Raw genomic sequence first — 20142 nt, 5'->3', positions numbered from 1 at the left:
GGCACGCGAGCCTTCCCCAATCAGCGGCAAGGTCCATAGTCCGTAGGAAGAGGGGGGGGGGGCGTTCCTAAAATTATCGTGGTATTTTCATCTGTTCTTGTAGCCCTAAAGAGCAGTTTTCTCTAACGATCTCTTGTAGTAACCAGTTTGTATAGTCGAACGACTATATCGAAAAGAGAGCAGAGGTGCTGCAAGGCAGTTACGTTATGTCGATTGCACATAAACCAGACGGAACGCAATTAAAGTCGTTCGGATACTTTTGTGCATGATAGCGCATATCTACCTACCGTCTTATGTTTGCCCTTCCATAGTGAAAGACTATATGTGTCCATTTTTTTAAGAGAGTCAATTCCACCACTAGAGAGTGCACGCAAATTTACTGCAGTCATATCACATATTGAAACATTATAGTATGAGCCTTGGAAAATGAATAATTAAACGAAAAACGTTTTTAAAACTTTATTATTATTTTACAAACAATATTAATCCCATTTAAAGTTGTATTCTCAGGACCCGTCTCAACTCTGCTATCCAAGTTAGTTTTAGAAGATAAGCTTCACATCTAACTTCTTTACCTGGGCTCACGGATCGTAAATTACAAAAGCAGTGGTGGATTTTATAATGGGCGCATTGATACTTCCGCTATATCGAGAACACCCTTTCACTGCAGGAATAGACCCATCCGTGTACGCGATTGGAAGAACAGGTAAAAAATTGCGCGGAAAGTTTATATTTTTCAAGCACTCTACTGAGCGTTGGGTAGTAGAGAAAATGGTAACGTGCAAGAACGAACTTTATTAATAAGTAATCGGCATAAACTCATACGATTACTTGGTTTGCGTCTGGTTCACAGATACTCAATCTCATTTTTTGGCGTTATTGTCCTCGGTATTTTGGATTTATATTGAACTAACCCCTAAGATTGTTTTTAGTTTATTTTACGTTATGACAACATAATAATCCATATCATGAATTACTTCGTGTATTCAGTACTAGTTCCTACACCTCTGAACACAGGTGCGAAATGTTTGCTGCACTGGCTTTCGGTTTGTATCGGTTGACAGATGTTAGATATTTGTCGTTTTCTGCCTTCTTTGTATTTTGTAAAAAAAAAAAAAAAGTTATTGAAGCTAGCTTAATTGAAACCTTGTTTCTTTTAATAAGAAGCCTGTATTAGTTCATGTCATTACTCGATGTTGATGATGGCATAATTTCTACCTGTGATTTCCTGACGTTGCTACTTGGATACCACACATTTTTCTTCAAATAATGTGATGTGTTACCACGTATGTTGCTTAACTTAAATGCATATACATGATTTTGAGCGGGCTGTTTTTGGCATCTATATCCGTCCAATAATGTATTCTGCGATGAATGTTGATTATATTCGACCTCAGTCTCTTTATGGTATCTTACTATCACTGCTTACCCATTTTGATGAACTACAAACGGACATAGAGACACATACGATATTGCATCGCCTGTGTTATTCCGAATTACGATGCAAAGTGCACTATTGGCCATTAAAATTGCTACACCACGAAGATGACGTGCTACAGACGCGAAATTTAACCGAGAGGAAGAAGATGCTGTGATATGCAAATGATTAGGTTTTCAGAGCATTCACACAAGGTTCGCTCCGGTGGCGACACCTACAACGTACTGACATGAGGAAAGTTTCCAACCGATTTCTCACACACAAACAGCAGTTGACCGGCGTTGCCTGGTGAAACGTTGTTGTGATGCCTCGGGTAAGGAGGAGGAATGCGTACCATCACGTTTCCGACTTTGATAAAGGTCGGATTGTAGCCTATCGCGATTGCGGTTTATCGTATCGCGACATTGCTGCTCGCGTTGGTCGAGATCCAATGACTGTTAGCAGAATATGGAATCAGGAGGGTAATACGGAACGCCGTGCTGGATCCCAACGGCCTCGTATCACTAGCAGTCGAGATGACAGGCATCTTATCCGAATGGCTGTAACGGATCGTGCAGTCACGTCTCGACCCCTGAGTCAACAGATGGGGACGTTTGCAAGACAACAATCATCTGCACGAACAGTTCGACGACGTTTACAGCAGCATGGACATCAGCTCGGAGACCATGGCTGCGGTTACCCTTGACGCTCCATCACAGACAGGAGCGCCTGCGATGGTGTACTCAACGACGAATCTAGGTGTACGTATAGCAAAACGTCATTTTCTCGGATAAATCCAGGTTCTGTTTACAGCATCATGATGGTCGCATCCGTGTTTGGTGACATCGCGGTGAACGCACATTGGAAGCGTGTATTCGTCATCGCCATACTGGCATCCGGTGTGATGGTATGGGGTGCCATTGGTTGCACTTCTCGGTCACCTCTTGTTCGCATTGATGGCACTTTGAACAGTGGACGTTACATTTCAGATGTGTTACGACCCGTCGCAATACCCTTCATTCGATCCCTGCGAAACCCTACATTTCAGCAGGATAATGCACGACCGCATGTTGCATGTTCTGTACAGGCCTTTCTGGATACAAAAAATGTTCGACTGCTGCCCTGGCCAGCACATTCTCCAGGTCTCTCACCAACTGAAAACGTCTGGTCAATGGTGGCCGAGCAACTGGCTCGTCACAATACGCCAGTCACTACTCTTGATGAACTGTGGTATCGTGTTGAAGCTGCATGGGCCGCTGTACCTGTACATGCCATCTGAGCTCTGTTTGACTCAATGCCCAGGCGTATCAAGGTGGTTGTTCTGGGTACTGATTTCTCAGGATCTATGCACCCAAACTGCGTGAAAATGTAATCACATGTTAGTTCTAGTATAATATATTTGTCCAATGAATACCCGTTTATCATCTGCATTTCTTCGTGGTGTACCAATTTTAATGGCCAGTAGGACACGCCCGAGGGCATGCAGCTTTACTGTATGGTTAAATGATGATGGCGTCCTCTTGGGTAAAATATTCCGAAGATAAAACAGTCCCCCATTCGGATCTCCGGGCAGGGACTACTCAGGAGGACGTCGTCATCAGGAGAAAGAAAACTGGTGTTCTACAGATCGGAGCGTGGAATGTCAGATTCCTTAATCGGGCAGGTAGGTTAGAAAATTTAAAAAGAATAATGGATAGGTTAAAGTTAGATATAGTGGGAATTAGTGAAGTTCGGTGGCAGGAGGAACAAGACTTTTGGTCAGGTAACTACAGGGTTATAAATACAAAGTCATATAGGGGTAATGCAGGAGTCGGTTTAATAATGAATAGAAAAATGGGAGTGCGGGTAGGTACTACAAACAGCATAGTGAACGCATTGTTGTGGCCGAGATAGACACGAAGCCCACACCTACTACAGTAGTACAAGTTTATATGCCAACTAGCTCTGCAGATGATGAAGAAATTGAAAAAATGTATGATGAAATAAAAGTAATTATTCAGATAGTGAAGGGAGACGAAAATTTAATAGTCATGGGTGACTGGAATTCGGTAGTAGGGAAAGGGAAAGAAAGAAACGTAGTAGGCGAATATTTATTGGGGCTAAGAAATGAAAGAGGAAGCCGTCTGATAGAATTCTGCACAGAGCACAACTTAATCATAGCTAACACTTGGTTCAAGAATCATAAAAGAAGGTTGTATACATGGAAGAAGTCTGGAGATACTGACAGGTTTCAGATAGATTATATAACGGTAAGACAGAGATTTAGGAACCAGGTTTTAAATTGTAAGACATTTCAAGGGGCAGATGTGGACTCTGACCAAAATCTATTGGTTATGAACTGTAGATTAAAACTGAAGAAACTGCAAAAAGGTGGGAATTTAAAGAGATGGGACCTGGATAAACTGACTAAACCAGAGGTTGTACAGAGTTTCAGGGAGAGCATAAGGGAACAATTGACAGGAATGGGGGAAAGAAACACCGTAGAAGAAGAATGGGTAGCTTCGAGAGATGAAGTAGTGAAGGCAGCAGAGGATCTAGTAGGTAAAAAGACGAGGGCTGGTAGAAATCCTTGGGTAACAGAAGAAATATTGAATTTAACCGATGAAAGGAGAAAATATAAAAATGCAGTAGGCAAAAAGGAATACAAACGTCTAAAAAATGATATCGACAGGAAGTGCAAAATGGCTAAGCAGGTATGGCTAGAGGACAAATGTAAGGATGTAGAGGCTTATCTCACCACGAGTAAGATAGATACTGCCTACAGGAAAATTAAAGAGACCTTTGGAGACAAGAGAACCACTTGTATGAATATCAAGAGCTCAGATGGAAACTCAGTTCTAAGCCAAGGAGGGAAAGCAGACGGGTGGAAGGAGTATATAGAGGGTCTATACAAGGGCGATGTACTTGAAGACGATATTATGGAAATAGAAGAGGATGTAGATGAAGATGAAAAGGGAGACACGATACTGCGTGAAGAGTTTGACAGAGCACTGAAAGACCTGAGTCGAAACAAGGCCCCAGGAGTAAACAACATTCCATTAGAACTACTGACAATCTTGGGTGAACCAGTCCTGACAAAACTCTACCATCTGGTGAGCAACATGTATGAGACATGCGAAATACCCTCAGACTTCAAGAAGAATATAATTATTCCAATCCCAAAGAAAGCAGGTGTTGACAGATGTGAGAATTACCGAACTACCAGTTGAATAAGTCACAGATGCAAAATACCAAAGCGAATTCTTTACAGGCGAATGGAAAAACTGGTAGAAGACGACCGCGAGGAAGATCAGTTTGGATTCCGTAGAAATACTGGAACACTTGAGGCAATACTGACTCTACGACTTATCTTAGAGGCTAGATTAAGGAAAGGCAAACCTACATTTCTAGCATTTGTAGACTTAGAGAAAGCTTTTGACAATGTTGACTGGAATACTCTCTTTCAAATTCTAAAGGTGGCAGGGGTAAAATACAGGGAGCGAAAGGCTATTTACAATTTGTACAGAAACCAGATGGCAGTTATAAGAGTCGAGGGCCATGAAAGGGAAGCAGTGGTTGGGAAGGAAGTGAGACAGGGTTGTAGCCTATCCCCGATGTTGTTCAATCTGTATATTGAGCAAGCAGTGAAGGAAACAAAAGAAAAATTCGGAGTAGGTATTAAAATCCATGGAGAAGAAATAAAAACTTTAAGGTTCGCCGATGACATTGTAATTCTGTCAGAGACAGCAAAGGACTTGGAAGAGCAGTTGAACGGAATGGATAGTGTCTTGAAAGGAGGATATAAGATGAACATCAACGAAAGCAAAACGAGGATAATGGAATGTAGTCGAATTAAGTCGGGTGACTCTGAGGGAATTAGATTAGGAAATGAGACACTTAAAGTAGTAAAGGAGTTTTGCTATTTGGGGAGCAAAATAACTGATGATGGTCGAAGTAGAGAGGATATTAAATCTAGACTGGCAATGGCAAGGAAAACGTTTCTGAAGAAGAGAAATTTGTTAACATCGTGTATAGATTTAAGTGTCAGGAAGTCGTTTCTGAAAGTATTTGTATGGAAATGAAACATGGATGATAACTAGTTTGGACAAGAAGATAATAGAAGCTTTCGAAATGTGGTGCTACAGAAGAATGCTGAAGATTAGATGGGTAGATCACATAACTAATGAGGAGGTATTGAATAGAATTGGGGAGAAGAGAAGTTTGTGGCACAACTTGACTATAAGAAGGGATCGATTGGTAGGACATGTTCTGAGGCATCAAGGGATCACCAATTTAGTATTGGAGGGAAGCGTGGAGGGTAAAAATCGTAGAGGGAGACCAAGTGATGAATACACTAAGCAGATTCAGAAGGATGTAGGGTGCAGTAGGTACTGGGAGATGAAGAAGCTTGCACAGGATAGAGTAGCATGGAGAGCTGCATCAAACCAGTCTCAGGACTGAAGACCACAACAACAACAACAGTGTACCTTCGGGCAGGCATGCACTTATGTATCCTCCGACATCGGGTAAGTGACTTGCAAGTAAAATGGCTCCCCTGTACGGGAATATATATAATGGATGTACGAATGCAAACTGCAGACACATGGTTGACGACATGGTTTGGGTCTGGCCGTGAATCGCGCTCGGATAGCCAAATGGTAAGGCGACCGCTCGTGATAAGCGGGAAATCCGGACTCAGGTCCCGGTCCGGCACGAATTTTCTTTTTCCTTGTACAGCATATGGTAGTAAATATTCGCAACTGCGAATACATTTAATGTATATAGACACATGTTTGTGTATTATAAATTGTTCTCTGGAAGAGGATTCTGCTGGTTCGCTATGCATAGAACAGTTTTAAAGTATTATAAGAAATGTGTATTTTTATGGATTACTCTTCTGTATAAAATGCCAATAGGTTGGTCTCTACATGTCAATATGTAGTCTACAGTTACTGGTGACCTACGATATGAATCATTCGTTAAGTCTGGCGAGTCAGAAGTTAATACATTGTTCGTCTTTACATATTTAATGAAATTTGTACGTATTTCAAATATTACTTTTAATGCACTGCATAGAATATTTTATTACTTTTTTTGTATGCCCTTAAGTGGTCTTCGGTCGTTGATAAACGATATACAATTCACCAACTAAGTCTGTCACGTCAACAGTATATGTAATGTTCTTTTTACGTTACTATCAACAGTTATACAGTGTGTAAATGTAAGTTTATCTTTGATATCGTAACAGCAGTTGCTAGTTGTCATGCTGCACTACTTTAAGTACATACACCAACAGGTGACCTGTGACGCTGTAACGTTTTTGATGTGAATTCATTCCTAATGTAATTATGGAATATGACGTCTGGTTTTGTAGGTGTAAAGTAGAAGAAACTGATAACATCACACCTGTGGGTAGAATTATTCTACTGTAGCGTGATTGTGCCAGTACCAGTTGTGTAAAGTTTTATTTATACAAAACGATGTAAACAGACAACGAGATGCTTTTTTGGTTAATTTCAGGTACTTGATGATGACTTACGGTCGAAATTAGTTAACTCTTGATTTAAATATAGAAGTTTACATTACAGCCAACAATAGAACATGTTTTATTTTATGAAGTATTTACTGGCTGTGAATCACAGAAACTAAACATAATTAAGCAGTTTGTTAGGTTCCCGAAGTATTTGCAAATATTTATTCAGTGTAGTAGCTGCTGATCACTGAACAGTGGCAACAAGGCAACTTCTGGCTTTTTAGAAGACGACGTTGCGATGGGGCACTTCAAGTAAGTCTCCATGTCGGAGTCCTTAACAGAAAAACTGAGGCTTGTAGCGCTTCCTGGGCTTTTAAAAAGAATGGAATAGTTCTGCCGTGATACATTACGGCATCTGAGTATGCTAACTCCACTTTTTCCGTAGTGAAGTTCATATGGGGAGCTATGCTGGATAAACTATGAGAGTAAATTCTGATTGTTGGAAGAGATTCTTCTAAAGATATCCCCCCTCCCCACACACACACACAAACACACACACTGGAATTCTCCTCGTCGTGGCTTCTAACGTAGCTATTTTCAAAAGTGAAATTAGTGAGACCACAATTATTGGAAGTACTATAATGTTCGAAGCCTTTAACAGAAACGAATTACACCTTATTTATTTGTGAGGTAAAAAAAGATTTTTATCTGTCGATATGTAAAAATCAGTGCCAAATGAGAGCCAGAAAAAATCGATAAGCCAACATTACAATCGTGGCGTCCAATGACAACTTCGAGCAAGGGGGGACTATTACACCTAATATTGCCCCATGAATCATGGAGCTTGCCTAGACTGGGTAGCTTGCATGCCTGAGCGATACACACAGCTGTAGTGTAGGTGCATCCACAATGGAGGGGTATCAGTAAAGCGGCCAGAGTAACCCAAGGTTCCCGAAGGACAGCACCTTTTCCAGTAGTTTCGGGGGCAACTGTCTCGGTGATTGACTTGCAGTATAGAACCTTGTAGCATTAGCTAACATCCCCTTATATGAACGCGTGGTCTCTGTTCTTTCAGATATGTCCCGTCCGCAGCTCGTGGTCGTGCGGTAGCGTTCTCGCTTCCCACGCCCGGGTTCCCGGGTTCGATTCCCGGCGGGGTCAGGGATTTTCTCTGCCTCGTGATGACTGGGTGTTGTGTGCTGTCCTTAGGTTAGTTAGGTTTAAGTAGTTCTAAGTTCTAGGGGACTGATGACCATAGATGTTAAGTCCCATAGTGCTCAGAGCTATTTGAACCATTTGAAGATATGTCCCCTTTAGTCAACATGCCCTTGCTGTGCCGGTAATGCATATAACTGAAAGCAAGGGGAATTTACAGTTGCTGTTGCTTTCCCCGAGAACATGCAGCTCTACTGTGTGGTTAAACGAAGATGGCGTTCTCTTGGGTGAAATATTCTGGAGGCAAAACAGCCCCCCTTTCGGATCTCCGGGCGGGAGCTTTTCAGGAGAATGTCGTCATCATGAGGAACACAACTGGCATTGTATGAATTGTGGCGTGGTATGTTAGACCTCTCAATCGGGCAGTTAGTTTAAAGGATTTAAAAAAGGGAATGGATAATTTTGCGGCGGCAGGAAGAATAGGACTTCTCGTCACGCCAGTAGTGGGGTTATCAAAACAAAATCATATAGGGGTAACACAGAGTAGGCTTTGTAATGAACAAGAAATTTGGAATGAGGGGTAAGCTGCTAAAAATACCACGGTGAAGGCATTATCAGAGCCAAGACACGCACTAACTATACTCCTAAACTTCGACGGATCGAACGAAGTTTTCCTTTTAGACCCCTTTTCATTTCGGAGAACAGGAGAAAGTTTATGGGGCTAAAATACGATAGACTGGGGTAGATGAGAACCCGATGTCATTTTGTTTATGACCAAAAGCAGCTCGACATCCAAGGCTGTGTTATATGGAGAGTTTTCGTGGCGAAAGAGACAATCCTTCGATCTCCACAGTGCAGGCCGTCTTTTTTCTGCGGTACCTCATGCAGCTGCTTTAGCACTTGAAGGCAATAATTCGGATTAACTGTGTAGTAATTAAAGAAACAAATTCTTTAGTCTTGGTGGTATAGCAACCTTTTACTAGCTCGTCTTACTTGGATTCTCGGCCTTATCTATAGTACAGTTTCGGATCCCCTGTGCTGATTTTTTACAAAAAAACTGATATTAGCACTTTATTCCTGCAAGTTAAAACTCGCCGAAAACCTGAAACAGCTGTTTAGAGAACGAGCACTCACGCAAACTAATTGATTCCACCACACAAGTGACGCCTTACCAATTTATTCATCACAGCCTTTAGAAGAGTAACCTGGCACAGTAACCTGTCATTACTGCCCCAGGAAGGTACTTCTTTTTGGTCCCACGCAGTACCAATTCATAAAGACGTCATAGGACCTTGCTACAGCTCCGTAACCTCAGTCGTAATGATAGGCAGCAGACTTCCAGTGTCAAATAACCGTATGTCAAATGTTTCGGTGGGGGAGACATGAAGTTTTTAGAGATATATAGCAACTGTTGAGAAGTTACTTTGAGTAGCTCACCGTCTTTCTTCATGTTAACTTGAAGGCACTTGTTGAAGCGGCATGCCTGGCATTGGTTGCGCCGGCTTACATCGACGACACATCTGCCCGCCTCTTTACAGACGTAGTCCAGGTTCCTGAAACATGATAAACGTACCATTATGCTGGAGCAAGATTTGTTTATTCTTAAGAAAATATCGTGTACTTCCATAAAGACCAGTCGATGCTTTGGAACGTTACTTGAATTTATGTAGTTAAGAAGTAATCTTCGTAGAAAAATAGTTAAACCACAAACGTGCAGTATTGCTACAAGTAAACGATTCAAGTATCAGATTAGAAGGATCAAACAGCTGTCAGATAGTCTTCCTGCTCAATCTGATATGAGCTGAAACAAAAGCTTCTAAAACTCACGACGTGTGTAGAGAACCACATCTCAAAGGTTCCTGATGTTTGTTTTATTTACCGAGCAAAAAATTTGTTACAACCAGGAGACATCACTCAAATATCACGTAGCACCGTGTCTAGCATTCTTAATGAGCTCAAATTTGCGATTTTAGTGAACCGATTTTCAAACATGTTTTGTATGCTAACGGATCGTTTCCGGACATGGGTTCCTTATCAAAACTTTATCTTCTCCCCACCCTCAGTCCACCTCTGCCAGCACCCACTCTCTGTTCATTTCCTGCGGCCCTTCGTCTCCTCCTCTCTTCTCTCTGTGTCAATCCACTCCTCGCTCCGGTCTCTGTCAATCTGCTCCTTCCACGTCTGTTCGCTCCTCCTCCTCCCTCTAATTTCATCTTCTCCCCTTTCCTTTCTGTGCTCTCCCTTCTCGCTGTCCATCTCCTCCTCTTCCCTTTCTCTGTCCATTTCCTCCTCCCCTTTATTAATCGCCTCCTCCCCATCTCTCTACCTATCTCTTCCTTCCCCCACCTCTATCCTTCTCCTCTTCTTTCCTTCTCTGTTCATTTCCTCTTCTTCCCTCTCTCTGTCCAATTCCGCCTGTCAATGTCCTCCTCCTAACTGTGCCTGTCTCCTCTTTCCCCCCTGCTCGTCTCCCCATCTCGCTCCACGTTCTCATACTTACTCCAATAGGAGGCTGGTGGTCCTCATCCCTTCAATATTTCTTTTCAGATCGTAATTAATATGTGTACCAAATTTGACGGAAATCGTTCCAGGGGTTTAGGATGAGCTTTTTACCCTTGGCTTTGTCCGCAAACGCTCAAGTCATATATGTTTCACCTTATGTTTAGCGAATTTTGAGCAGTAGGTTCATTTTCAGGCACCTCAAAGTTTATGACGTCGTTTCTCCTGAACTATGAGCTGTATAATGATATAATTTTGCAGGAACATCCAGTGGTACACGTGTCTACTGTCTGCGAATGTGTTGCGAATAAAGTTAGTAGTAAAGAACTAATAAACCAAAACGTCAGCTTTATGTGGCAGTTTTAGAGCTAGAACAGCGAAAATATAGCAAATGATCAACATCTTTCCTTTCATCATTTTTTGGAAATCATCAGTGAGAAAGTTTTGTAAATGTTAGAAATTATGTATTAAATTTGTTGCAAGTACCGATTGTTCTCACTCTCAGATACTGGATGACTGTGGTGTGGCATGGGACTGGTACGTACACTGTACCCTCGCGTCATGTGCTACACTGTTTTTCCACTCCCAACCCACCCCTTTGAGAGGAGAGTGTTTCTTACCCCCACAACGGTTCTTTCCAGACAGTAAATGATGTATGTACCATGTTTGGTTGAAATCGGTCCAGCACACCATTTGAGATAACAATAATACGAAGATTAAATTTCGGTGGCAGTGCTTGCACTGTTGTAACTTCTACGACAAACTCTTTGACTCTTTCTTTTGGATAAGAATCTCAAGTAACCCAATAAAAATTCTATCGTATTTTTTCGTACCCTTGTTTTTATAAAGCACAACTGGGATCGAAAACTGTATCTAGCTCACCAGAGCCTAGATAAGTTTGAGTAACCGTCGTCAGTAGAACCGCCGCGGAACGATCTGATCTCTAATACACACGCCTCCACGATCTGACACATCTGAAGAATTACTGTATATTCACAGCCGTAATGTACACAATAAAAGGGGTGAAATGAAACCATTTTCTTCCTTGAAGAATGTTATACCTTACTCTGTGAATGGAGCTAATAAAAGTCAATTGTGACAGTCAGTTTTAGTGTCTTCATTAATGTTTATTAAGTAGTTTAGTAAGTAAGTTTAATAAGTCACAGCTGCAAAATACTAACACGAATTCTTTACAGACGAGTGGAAAAACTGGTAGAAGACGACCGCGGGGAAGATCAGTTTGAGTTCCGTAGAAATATTGGAACACGTGAGGTAATACTGACCTTACGACTTATCTTAGAAGAAAGATAAAGGAAAGGCAAACCTACGTTTATAGCATTTGTAGACTTAGAGAAAGCTTTTGACAATGTTGACTGGAATTATTTCTTTCAAATTCTGAAGGTGGCTGGGGTAAAATACAGGGAGCGAAAGGCTATTTACAATTTCAACAGAAACCAGATGGCAGTTATAAGAGTCAAGGGCCATGAAAGGGAAGCAGTGGTTGGGAAGGGAGTGAGACAGGGTTGTAGCCTTTCCCCGATGTTATTCAATCTGTATATTGAGCAAGCAGTAAAGGAAACAACAGAAAAAATCGGAGTAGGTATTAAAATCCATGGAGAAGAAATAAAAACTTTAAGGTTCGCCGATGACATTGTAATTCTGTCAGAGACAGCAAAGGACTTGGAAGAGCAGTTGAACGGAATGGACAGTGTCTTGAAAGAAAGATATATGATGAACATCAATAAAAGCAAAACGAGGATAATGGAATGTAGTCGAATTAAGTCGGGTGATGCTGAGGGAATTAGATTAGGATATGAGACAGTTAAAGTAGTAAAGGAGTTTTTCTATAGGGGGAGAAAAATAACTGATGATGGTGAAGTAGAGAGGATATAAAATGTAGACTGGAAATGGGAAGGAAAGCGTTTCTGAAGAAGAGAAATTTGTTAACATCGTGTATAGATTTAAGTGTCAGGAAGTCGTTTCTGAAAGTATTTGTATGGAGTGTAGCCATGTATGGATGTGAAACATGGAAGATAAATAGTTTGGACAAGAAGAGAATAGAAGCTTTCGAAATGTGGTGCTACAGAAGAATGCTGAAGATTAGATGGGTAGATCACATAATTAATGAGGAGGTATTGAATAGAATTGGGGAGAAGAGGAGTTTGTGGCACAACTTGACAAGAAGAAGGGACCGGTTGGTAGGACATGTTCTGAGGCATCGAGGGATCACAAATTTAGCATTGGAGGGCAGCGTGGAGGGTAAAAATCGTAGAGGGAGACCAATAGATGAATACACTAAGCAGATTCAGAAGGATGTAGGTTGCAGTAAGTACTGGGAGATGAAGAAGCTTGCACAGGATAGGGGAACATGGAGAGCTGCATCAAACCAGTCTCAAGACTGAAGACCACAACAACAACGCCCAGGAGTGGCTTTGTGATCATGGCGATGAACTGTCGCGTATCCCCCGTCCACCATAACCACTAGATCTCAATATCGTTGACCCCTTGTGGTCTACTTGGAGAGGAGGGCGCGTGATCGCTATCCACTTCCATCATCGTTACCTGGGTTTGTCACTATTCTGCAGGAGGAATGGTAGAAGATTTAGTGCTAGATTAGCCATGTAGCAAGAATTAGCACATGCCACAGGCGCCGCGTAACAGGGAGCTGCGTACCTGTGTGCAAAAGAAAAATATAAAATATAAAATTTTAAAAACTGTCAAGTTTGGTATGAATGATATTCTAGCTACCGTCGTATGCAAGGACTGTCGTATCCGAATCTACAATGAGTAGTAACAGTTTTAGCTCATTTCTAAAAGTGAGAGATGACGACAATAAACATTATGCGTCGTAAGTCAACACCGTCAACTTCCATCGGAATTCCCTAACGTTATCCGAGTTAAGTATAATAACCCAGCCAATTAGAATTGGGTTGTGTTGATTACCAACCGGAAAATACGAGGGTGAGTCAAATGAAAACCTTAAATTTCGCGCTGTTATCCTGTAAGTTAGTAAGCGTGCTACAAACAGCGTGCAGAATGGCCTGCAGGTGACAGCATAGTGCAGATGCACACGTACCGTCGCAGGATCAGTATAAAGATGGCCGCCCCAATTGCGACTTGCACCAGGGAAGAACAGCGTTCTGTTATTCGGTTTTTGGGTAGTGAAGGTGTGAAACCTATTGAAATTCATCGACGAATGAAGGTTCAGTACGGTGATGCATGTTTGTCACAGCAGCAAGTCTACGAATGGAGTAGGAAGTTCGCAAATGGTGTGACTTCAGCGGAAGATGCTCCTCGTCCAGGTCAGGCACAACGAGTTGTGACTCCGCAGAACATTGCAGCAGTTGAAGCCATAGTGAAGGAAAACCGCCGAGTGACACTAAATGACATTGCAACATGTTTACTCATTAGCCATGAGTCAGCACACCACATTGTGCATGATGTGCTCCAGTTTCACAAAGTGTCTGCAAGATGGGTGCCACGGCAGCTGACTCGTGAAATGAGAGAACGACGTGTTGATGCTTGTGAAGAACTTCTTCGGTGCTTTGAACGAGAAGGTGATGCCTTCCTTGCAAGAATCGTTACTGGGGACGAAACCTGGGTTCACTTCCACCAACCGGAAACGAAGAGAGCGAGCAAGGAATGGCGCCATTCCTCATCACCAAAACCAAAGAAGTTTAGAACAGAACCATCAGCAGGGAAGGTTGTGCTCTTTTGGGACGAAAAAGGCGTCATTTTGGAGCATTACATGCCTAGAGGGACCACTGTCACCAGTGCATCATACACAGATCACCTAAAAAAATCATCTGCGGCCTGCAATCAAATCAAAGCGACGGGATTGCTGTCAGCAGGTGTCCTTTTGCAACATGACAATGCAAAGCCCCACACTGCCCGTACAACAGTTGCAACAATCACAGACCTGCATTTTGAGTGTCTTCCTCATCCACCATACTCACCAGACCTTACCCCAAGTGATTTCCACATGTATGGATCGCACAAAGACGCAATGGGAGGAAAGAAGTTCCTTTCTGATGAATACGTACGCCACGTGGTGCATGAGTGGTTGGGCGGACTACCAAAAGAAATTTTTTATAAAGGAATTTATGCACTTTGTAAGCGCTGGAGGACTTGCATTGAGCGTGGGGGAGATTATGTTAAAAAGTGATACAGCTTTGTACCACTTTTGCACAAAATAATATTTTCAAAAAATATTTAAGGTTTTCATTTGACTCACCCTCGTAATTAATGTGTACCGTATTTATTTTTTAATTGTACTATTACAGTCGTTTATTCCTTGTACAGTGTATTTACTTTTCTTAAGGTACCTTTGATTCTAGCCGTCTGGAGTTCACTGCATGTTCCTTCATCGTTTTTGGACTATTGTTGTATAACGTATTGTAGTTTCGTAGTTCCTTCATTTCTTTTATGTAGTGGTTTCTTTGCTGGTCGATGTGGACTGTTGTTGTTGTTGTGGTCTTCAGTCCTGAGACTGGTTTGATGCAGCTCTCCATGCTACTCTATCCTGTGCAAGCTTCTTCATCTCCCAGTACCTACTGCAACCTACATCCTTCTGAATCTGCTTAGTGTATTCATCTCTTGGTCTTCCCCTACGATTTTTACCCTCCACGCTGCCCTCCAATATTAAATTGGTGATCCCTTGATGCCTCAGAACATGTCCTACCAACCGATCCCTTCTTCAAGTCAAGTTGTGCCACAAACTTCTCTTCTCCCCAATCCTATTCAATACTTCCTCATTAGTTACGTGATCTACCCATCTAATCTTCAGCATTCTTCTGTAGCACCACATTTCGAAAGCTTCTATTCTCTTCTTGTCCAAACTATTTACCGTCCATGTTTCACTTCCATACATGGCTACACTCCATACAAATACTTTCAGAAATGACTTCCTGACACTTAAATCTATACTCGATGTTAACAAATTTCTCTTCTTCAGAAACGCTTTCCTTGCCACTGCCAGTCTACATTTTATATCCTCTCTACTTCGACCATCATCAGTTATTTTGCTCCCCAAATAGCAAAACTCCTTTACTACTTTAAGTGTCTCATTTCCTAATCTAATTCCCTCAGCATCACCCGACTTAATTCGACTACATTCCATTATCCTCGTTTTGCTTTTGTTGATGTTCATCTTATATCCTCCTTTCAAGACACTGTCCATTCCGTTCAACTGCTCTTCCAGGTCCTTTGCTGTCTCTGACAGAACTACAATGTCATCGGCAAACCTTAAGGTTTTTATTTCTTCTCCATGGATTTTAATACCTACTCCGAATTTTTCTTTTGTTTCCTTTACTGCTTGCTCAATATACAGATTGAATATCATTGGGGAGAGGCTACAACCCTGTCTCACTCCCTTCCCAACCACTGCTTCCCTTTCATGTCCCTCGACTCTTATAACTGCCATCTGGTTTCTGTACAAATTGTAAATAGCCTTTCGCTCCCTGTATTTTACCCCTGCCACCTTCAGAATTTGAAAGAGAGTATTCCAGTCAACATTGTCAAAAGCTTTCTCTAAGTCTACAAATGCTAGAAACGTAGGTTTGCCTTTCCTTAATCTTTCTTCTAAGATAAGTCGTAAGGTCAGTATTGCCTCACGTGTTCCAGTATTTCTACGGAATCCAAACTGATCTTCCCCGAGGTCGGCTTCTACTAGTTTTTCCATTCGTCTGTAAAGAATTCGTGTTAGTATTTTGCAGCTGTGGCTTATTAAACTGATTGTTCGGTAATTTTCACATCTGTCAACACCTGCTTTCTTTGGGATTGGAATTATTATATTCTTCTTGAAGTCTGAGGGTATTTCGCCTGTTTCATACAGCTTGCTCACCAGATGGTAGAGTTTTGTCAGGACTGGCTCTCCCAAGGCTATTAGGAGATAAAACTACTGTTTAAAAGCAGTAGAAGATATTAAGGCAGTGAAATATAATTTTATTTAGTGGCTGTGAAATCTGCCGTAGGAAAACGAGAAGCACCGAAGCATAAGGCAATTTTATTTATTTTGCTTATATGCGCTACCAGGTTAAAAAAATTTAAAAAAACCAGCATGTTCTATGAGGAAGATACACTGAGGTGGCAAAAGTCATGGGACACCTCCTAATATCGTGACGGACCTCCTTTTTCCCGGCGTAGTGCAGCAACTCGACGCGGCATGGACTCAACAAGTTGATGGAGGTCCCCTGCAGAAATATTGAACCATGCTGCCTCTGGAGCCGTTCACAACTGTGAAAGTGCTGTCGGTGCAGGATTTTTTAAACGAATTGATCTCCAGATTATGTCCCATAAATGTCAATGGGATTCATGTCGGGAGATCTGGTTGGTCAAATAATCTACATCTACATTTATACTCCGCAAGCCACCCAACGGTGTGCGATGGAGGGCACTTTACGTGCCACTGTCATTACCTCCCTTTCCTGTTCCCGTCGCGTATGGTTCGCGGAAAGAACGACTGCCGGAAAGCTTCCGTGCGCGCTCGAATCTCTCTAATTTTACATTCGTGACCACCTCGGGAGGTATAAGTTGGGGGAAGCAATATATTCGATACCTCATCCAGAAACGCACCCTATCCAAACGTGGACAACAAGCTACACCGCGATGCAGAGCGCCTCTCTTGCAGAGTCTGCCACTTGAGTTTGCTAAACATCTCCGTAACGCTATCACGCTTACCAAATAACCCTGTGACGAAACGCGCCGCTCTTCTTTGGATTTTCTCTCTCTCCTTTGTCAACCCGACCTGGTACGGATCCCACACTGATGAGCAATACTCAAGTATAGGTCGAACGAGTGTTTTGTAAGGTACCTCCTTTGTTGATGGACTACATTTTCTAAGAACTCTCCCAATGAATCTCAACCTGGCACCCGCCTTACCAACAATTAATTTTACAGGGCTATTACAAATGATTGTAGCGATTTCATAAATTCACTGTAGCTCCATTCATTGACATATGGTCACGACACACTACAGATACGTAGAAAACCTCATAAAGTTTTGTTCGGCTGAAGCCGCACTTCAGGTTTCTGCCGCCAGAGCGCTCGAGAGCGCAGTGAGACAAAATGGCGACAGGAGCCGAGAAAGCGTATGCCGTGCTTGAAATGCACTCACATCAGTCAGTCATAACAGTGCAACGACACTTCAGGACGAAGTTCAACAAAGATCCACCAACTGCTAACTCCATTCGGCGATGGTATGCGCAGTTTAAAGCTTCTGGATGCCTCTGTAAGGGGAAATCAACGGGTCGGCCTGCAGTGAGCGAAGAAACGGTTGAACGCGTGCGGGCAAGTTTCACGCGTAGCCCGCGGAAGTCGACGAATAAAGCAAGCAGGCAGCTAAACGTACCACAGCCGATGGTTTGGAAAATCTTACGGAAAAGGCTAAAGCAGAAGCCTTACCGTTTACAATTGCTACAAGCCCTGACACCCGCTTTGAATTTTCGGCGCGGTTGCAACAGCTCATGGAAGAGGATGCGTTCAGTGCGAAACTTGTTTTCAGTGATGAAGCAACATTTTTTCTTAATGGTGAAGTGAACAGATACAATGTGCGAATCTGGGCGGTAGAGAATCCTCACGCATTCGTGCAGCAAATTCGCAATTCACCAAAAGTTAACGTGTTTTGTGCAACCTCACGGTTTAAAGTTTACGGCCCCTTTTTCTTCTGCGAAAAAAACGTTATAGGACACGTGTATCTGGACATGCTGGAAAATTGGCTCATGACACAACTGCAGACCGACAGCGCCGACTTCATCTTTCAACAGGATGGTGCTCCACCGCACTTCCATCATGATGTTCGGCATTTCTTAAACAGGAGATTGGAAAACCGATGGATCGGTCGTGGTGGAGATCATGATCAGCAATTCAAGTCATGGCCTCCACGCTCTCCTGACTTAACCCCATGTGATTTCTTTCTGTGGGGTAATGTGAAAGATTCAGTGTTTAAACCTCCTCTACCAAGAAACATGCCAGAACTGCGAGCTCGCATCAATGATGCTTTCGAACTCATTGATGGGGACATGCTGCGCCGAGTGTGGGAGGAACTTGATTATCGGCTTGAAGTCTGCCGAATCACTAAAGGGGCACATATCGAACATTTGTGAATGCCTAAAAAAACTTTTTGAGTTTTTGTACGTGTGTGCAAAGCATTGTGAAAATATCTCAAATAATAAAGTTATTGTAGAGCTGTGAAATCACTTCAATCATTTGTAATAACCCTGTATATGATCATTCCACTTCAAATCGTTCCGCACGCATACTCCCAGATATTTTACAGAAGTAACTGCTACCAGTGTTTGTTCCGCTATCATATAATCATACAATAAAGGATCCTTCTTTCTATGTACTCGCAATACATTACATTTGTCTATGTTAAGGGTCAGTTGCCACTCCCTGCACCAAGTACCTATCCGCTGCACATCTTCCTGCATTTCGCTACAATTTTCTAATGCTGCAACTTCTCTGTATACTACAGCATCATCCGCGAGAAGCCGCATGGAACTTCCGACACTATCCTCTAGGTCATTTATATATATATTGTGAAAAGCAATGGTGCCATAACACTCCCCTGTGACACTCCAGAGGTTACTTTAACGTCTGTAGGTGTCTCTCCATTGAGAACAACATGCTGTGTTCTGTTTGCTAAAATGTCTTCAATCCAGCCACACAGCTGGTCTGATATTCCGTAGGCTCTTACTTTGTTTATTAGGCGACAGTTCGGAACTGTATCGAACGCCGTCCGGAAGTCAAGGAAAATGGCATCTACCTGGGAGCCTGTATCTAATATTTTCTGGGTCTCATGAACAAATAAAGTGAGTTGGGTCTCACACGATCGCTGTGTCCGGAATCCATGTTGATTCCTACAGAGTAGATTCTGGGTTTCCAGATAATACGAGAGCAAAAAACATGTTCTAAAATTCTACAACAGATCGATGTCAGAGATATAGTCCTATAGTTTTGCACATCTGCTGAACGACCCTTCTTGAAAACTGGAACTACCTGTGCTCTTTTCCAGTCATTTGGAACCTTCCGTTCGAATTGTCCAGAAACTTCTTCAAACCACTCGCGAACATTTGTGGCCGGTCATCGTTGTTTGGGAACATGAAATCCATGAACAGCTGCAAATGGTGTCCAAGTAGTCGAACACAGCCAGGATCCAGTTTGTTCCATGTGAACACAGCCCACACTATTACGGAATCACTACCAGCTTGCACACTCCCTTGTTGACCACTTGGGTCCATGGCTTCGTGGGGTTTGTGCCACATACGAACCCTACCATCAGATCTTAGCAGCTGAAATTGGGACTCATCTGACAAAGCAGAGGTTTTCCAGTCAGGATCCAATCAATATGGTCACGGGCCCAGGAGAGGCCGTACAGGCTGTGTCGTGCTGCTAGCAAAGACACTCGCGTCGGTCATCTGGTACCATCGCTCACTAACGCCACATTTCGCCGCACTGTCTCCATTCGTCCCTCCATTCACGCCTGTCGCGACACCACTGGAGGCGGGCTGCACGATGTTGGGGCGTGAGCGGAAGACGGCCTAACGGTGTGCGGGACCGTAGCCCAGCTTCATGGAGACGGTTGCGAATGGTCCTCGCCGATACCCCAGGAGCAACAGTG

General features: G+C 42.6%; 1 protein-coding gene across 1 annotated transcript in view; it reads right to left on the bottom strand.

The window, feature by feature from the left end:
• LOC126092662 (nuclear receptor subfamily 2 group F member 6-like) overlaps positions 1–20142 on the bottom strand; it is a 217890-nt gene that overhangs the window by 182549 nt on the left and 15199 nt on the right. The window contains exon 3 of the mRNA XM_049908384.1: positions 9462–9577. Within this exon, the coding sequence (XP_049764341.1) occupies positions 9462–9577 (116 nt within the window). The remainder of the gene's footprint in view (positions 1–9461; positions 9578–20142) is intronic.

This window comes from Schistocerca cancellata, chromosome 7 (assembly GCF_023864275.1).
Source record: "Schistocerca cancellata isolate TAMUIC-IGC-003103 chromosome 7, iqSchCanc2.1, whole genome shotgun sequence".
In the NCBI taxonomy this organism is placed as follows: domain Eukaryota; kingdom Metazoa; phylum Arthropoda; class Insecta; order Orthoptera; family Acrididae; genus Schistocerca; species Schistocerca cancellata.
The sequence above is the reverse complement of the archived record's forward strand: the minus strand, read 5'-3'. Positions and strand labels throughout refer to the sequence as shown.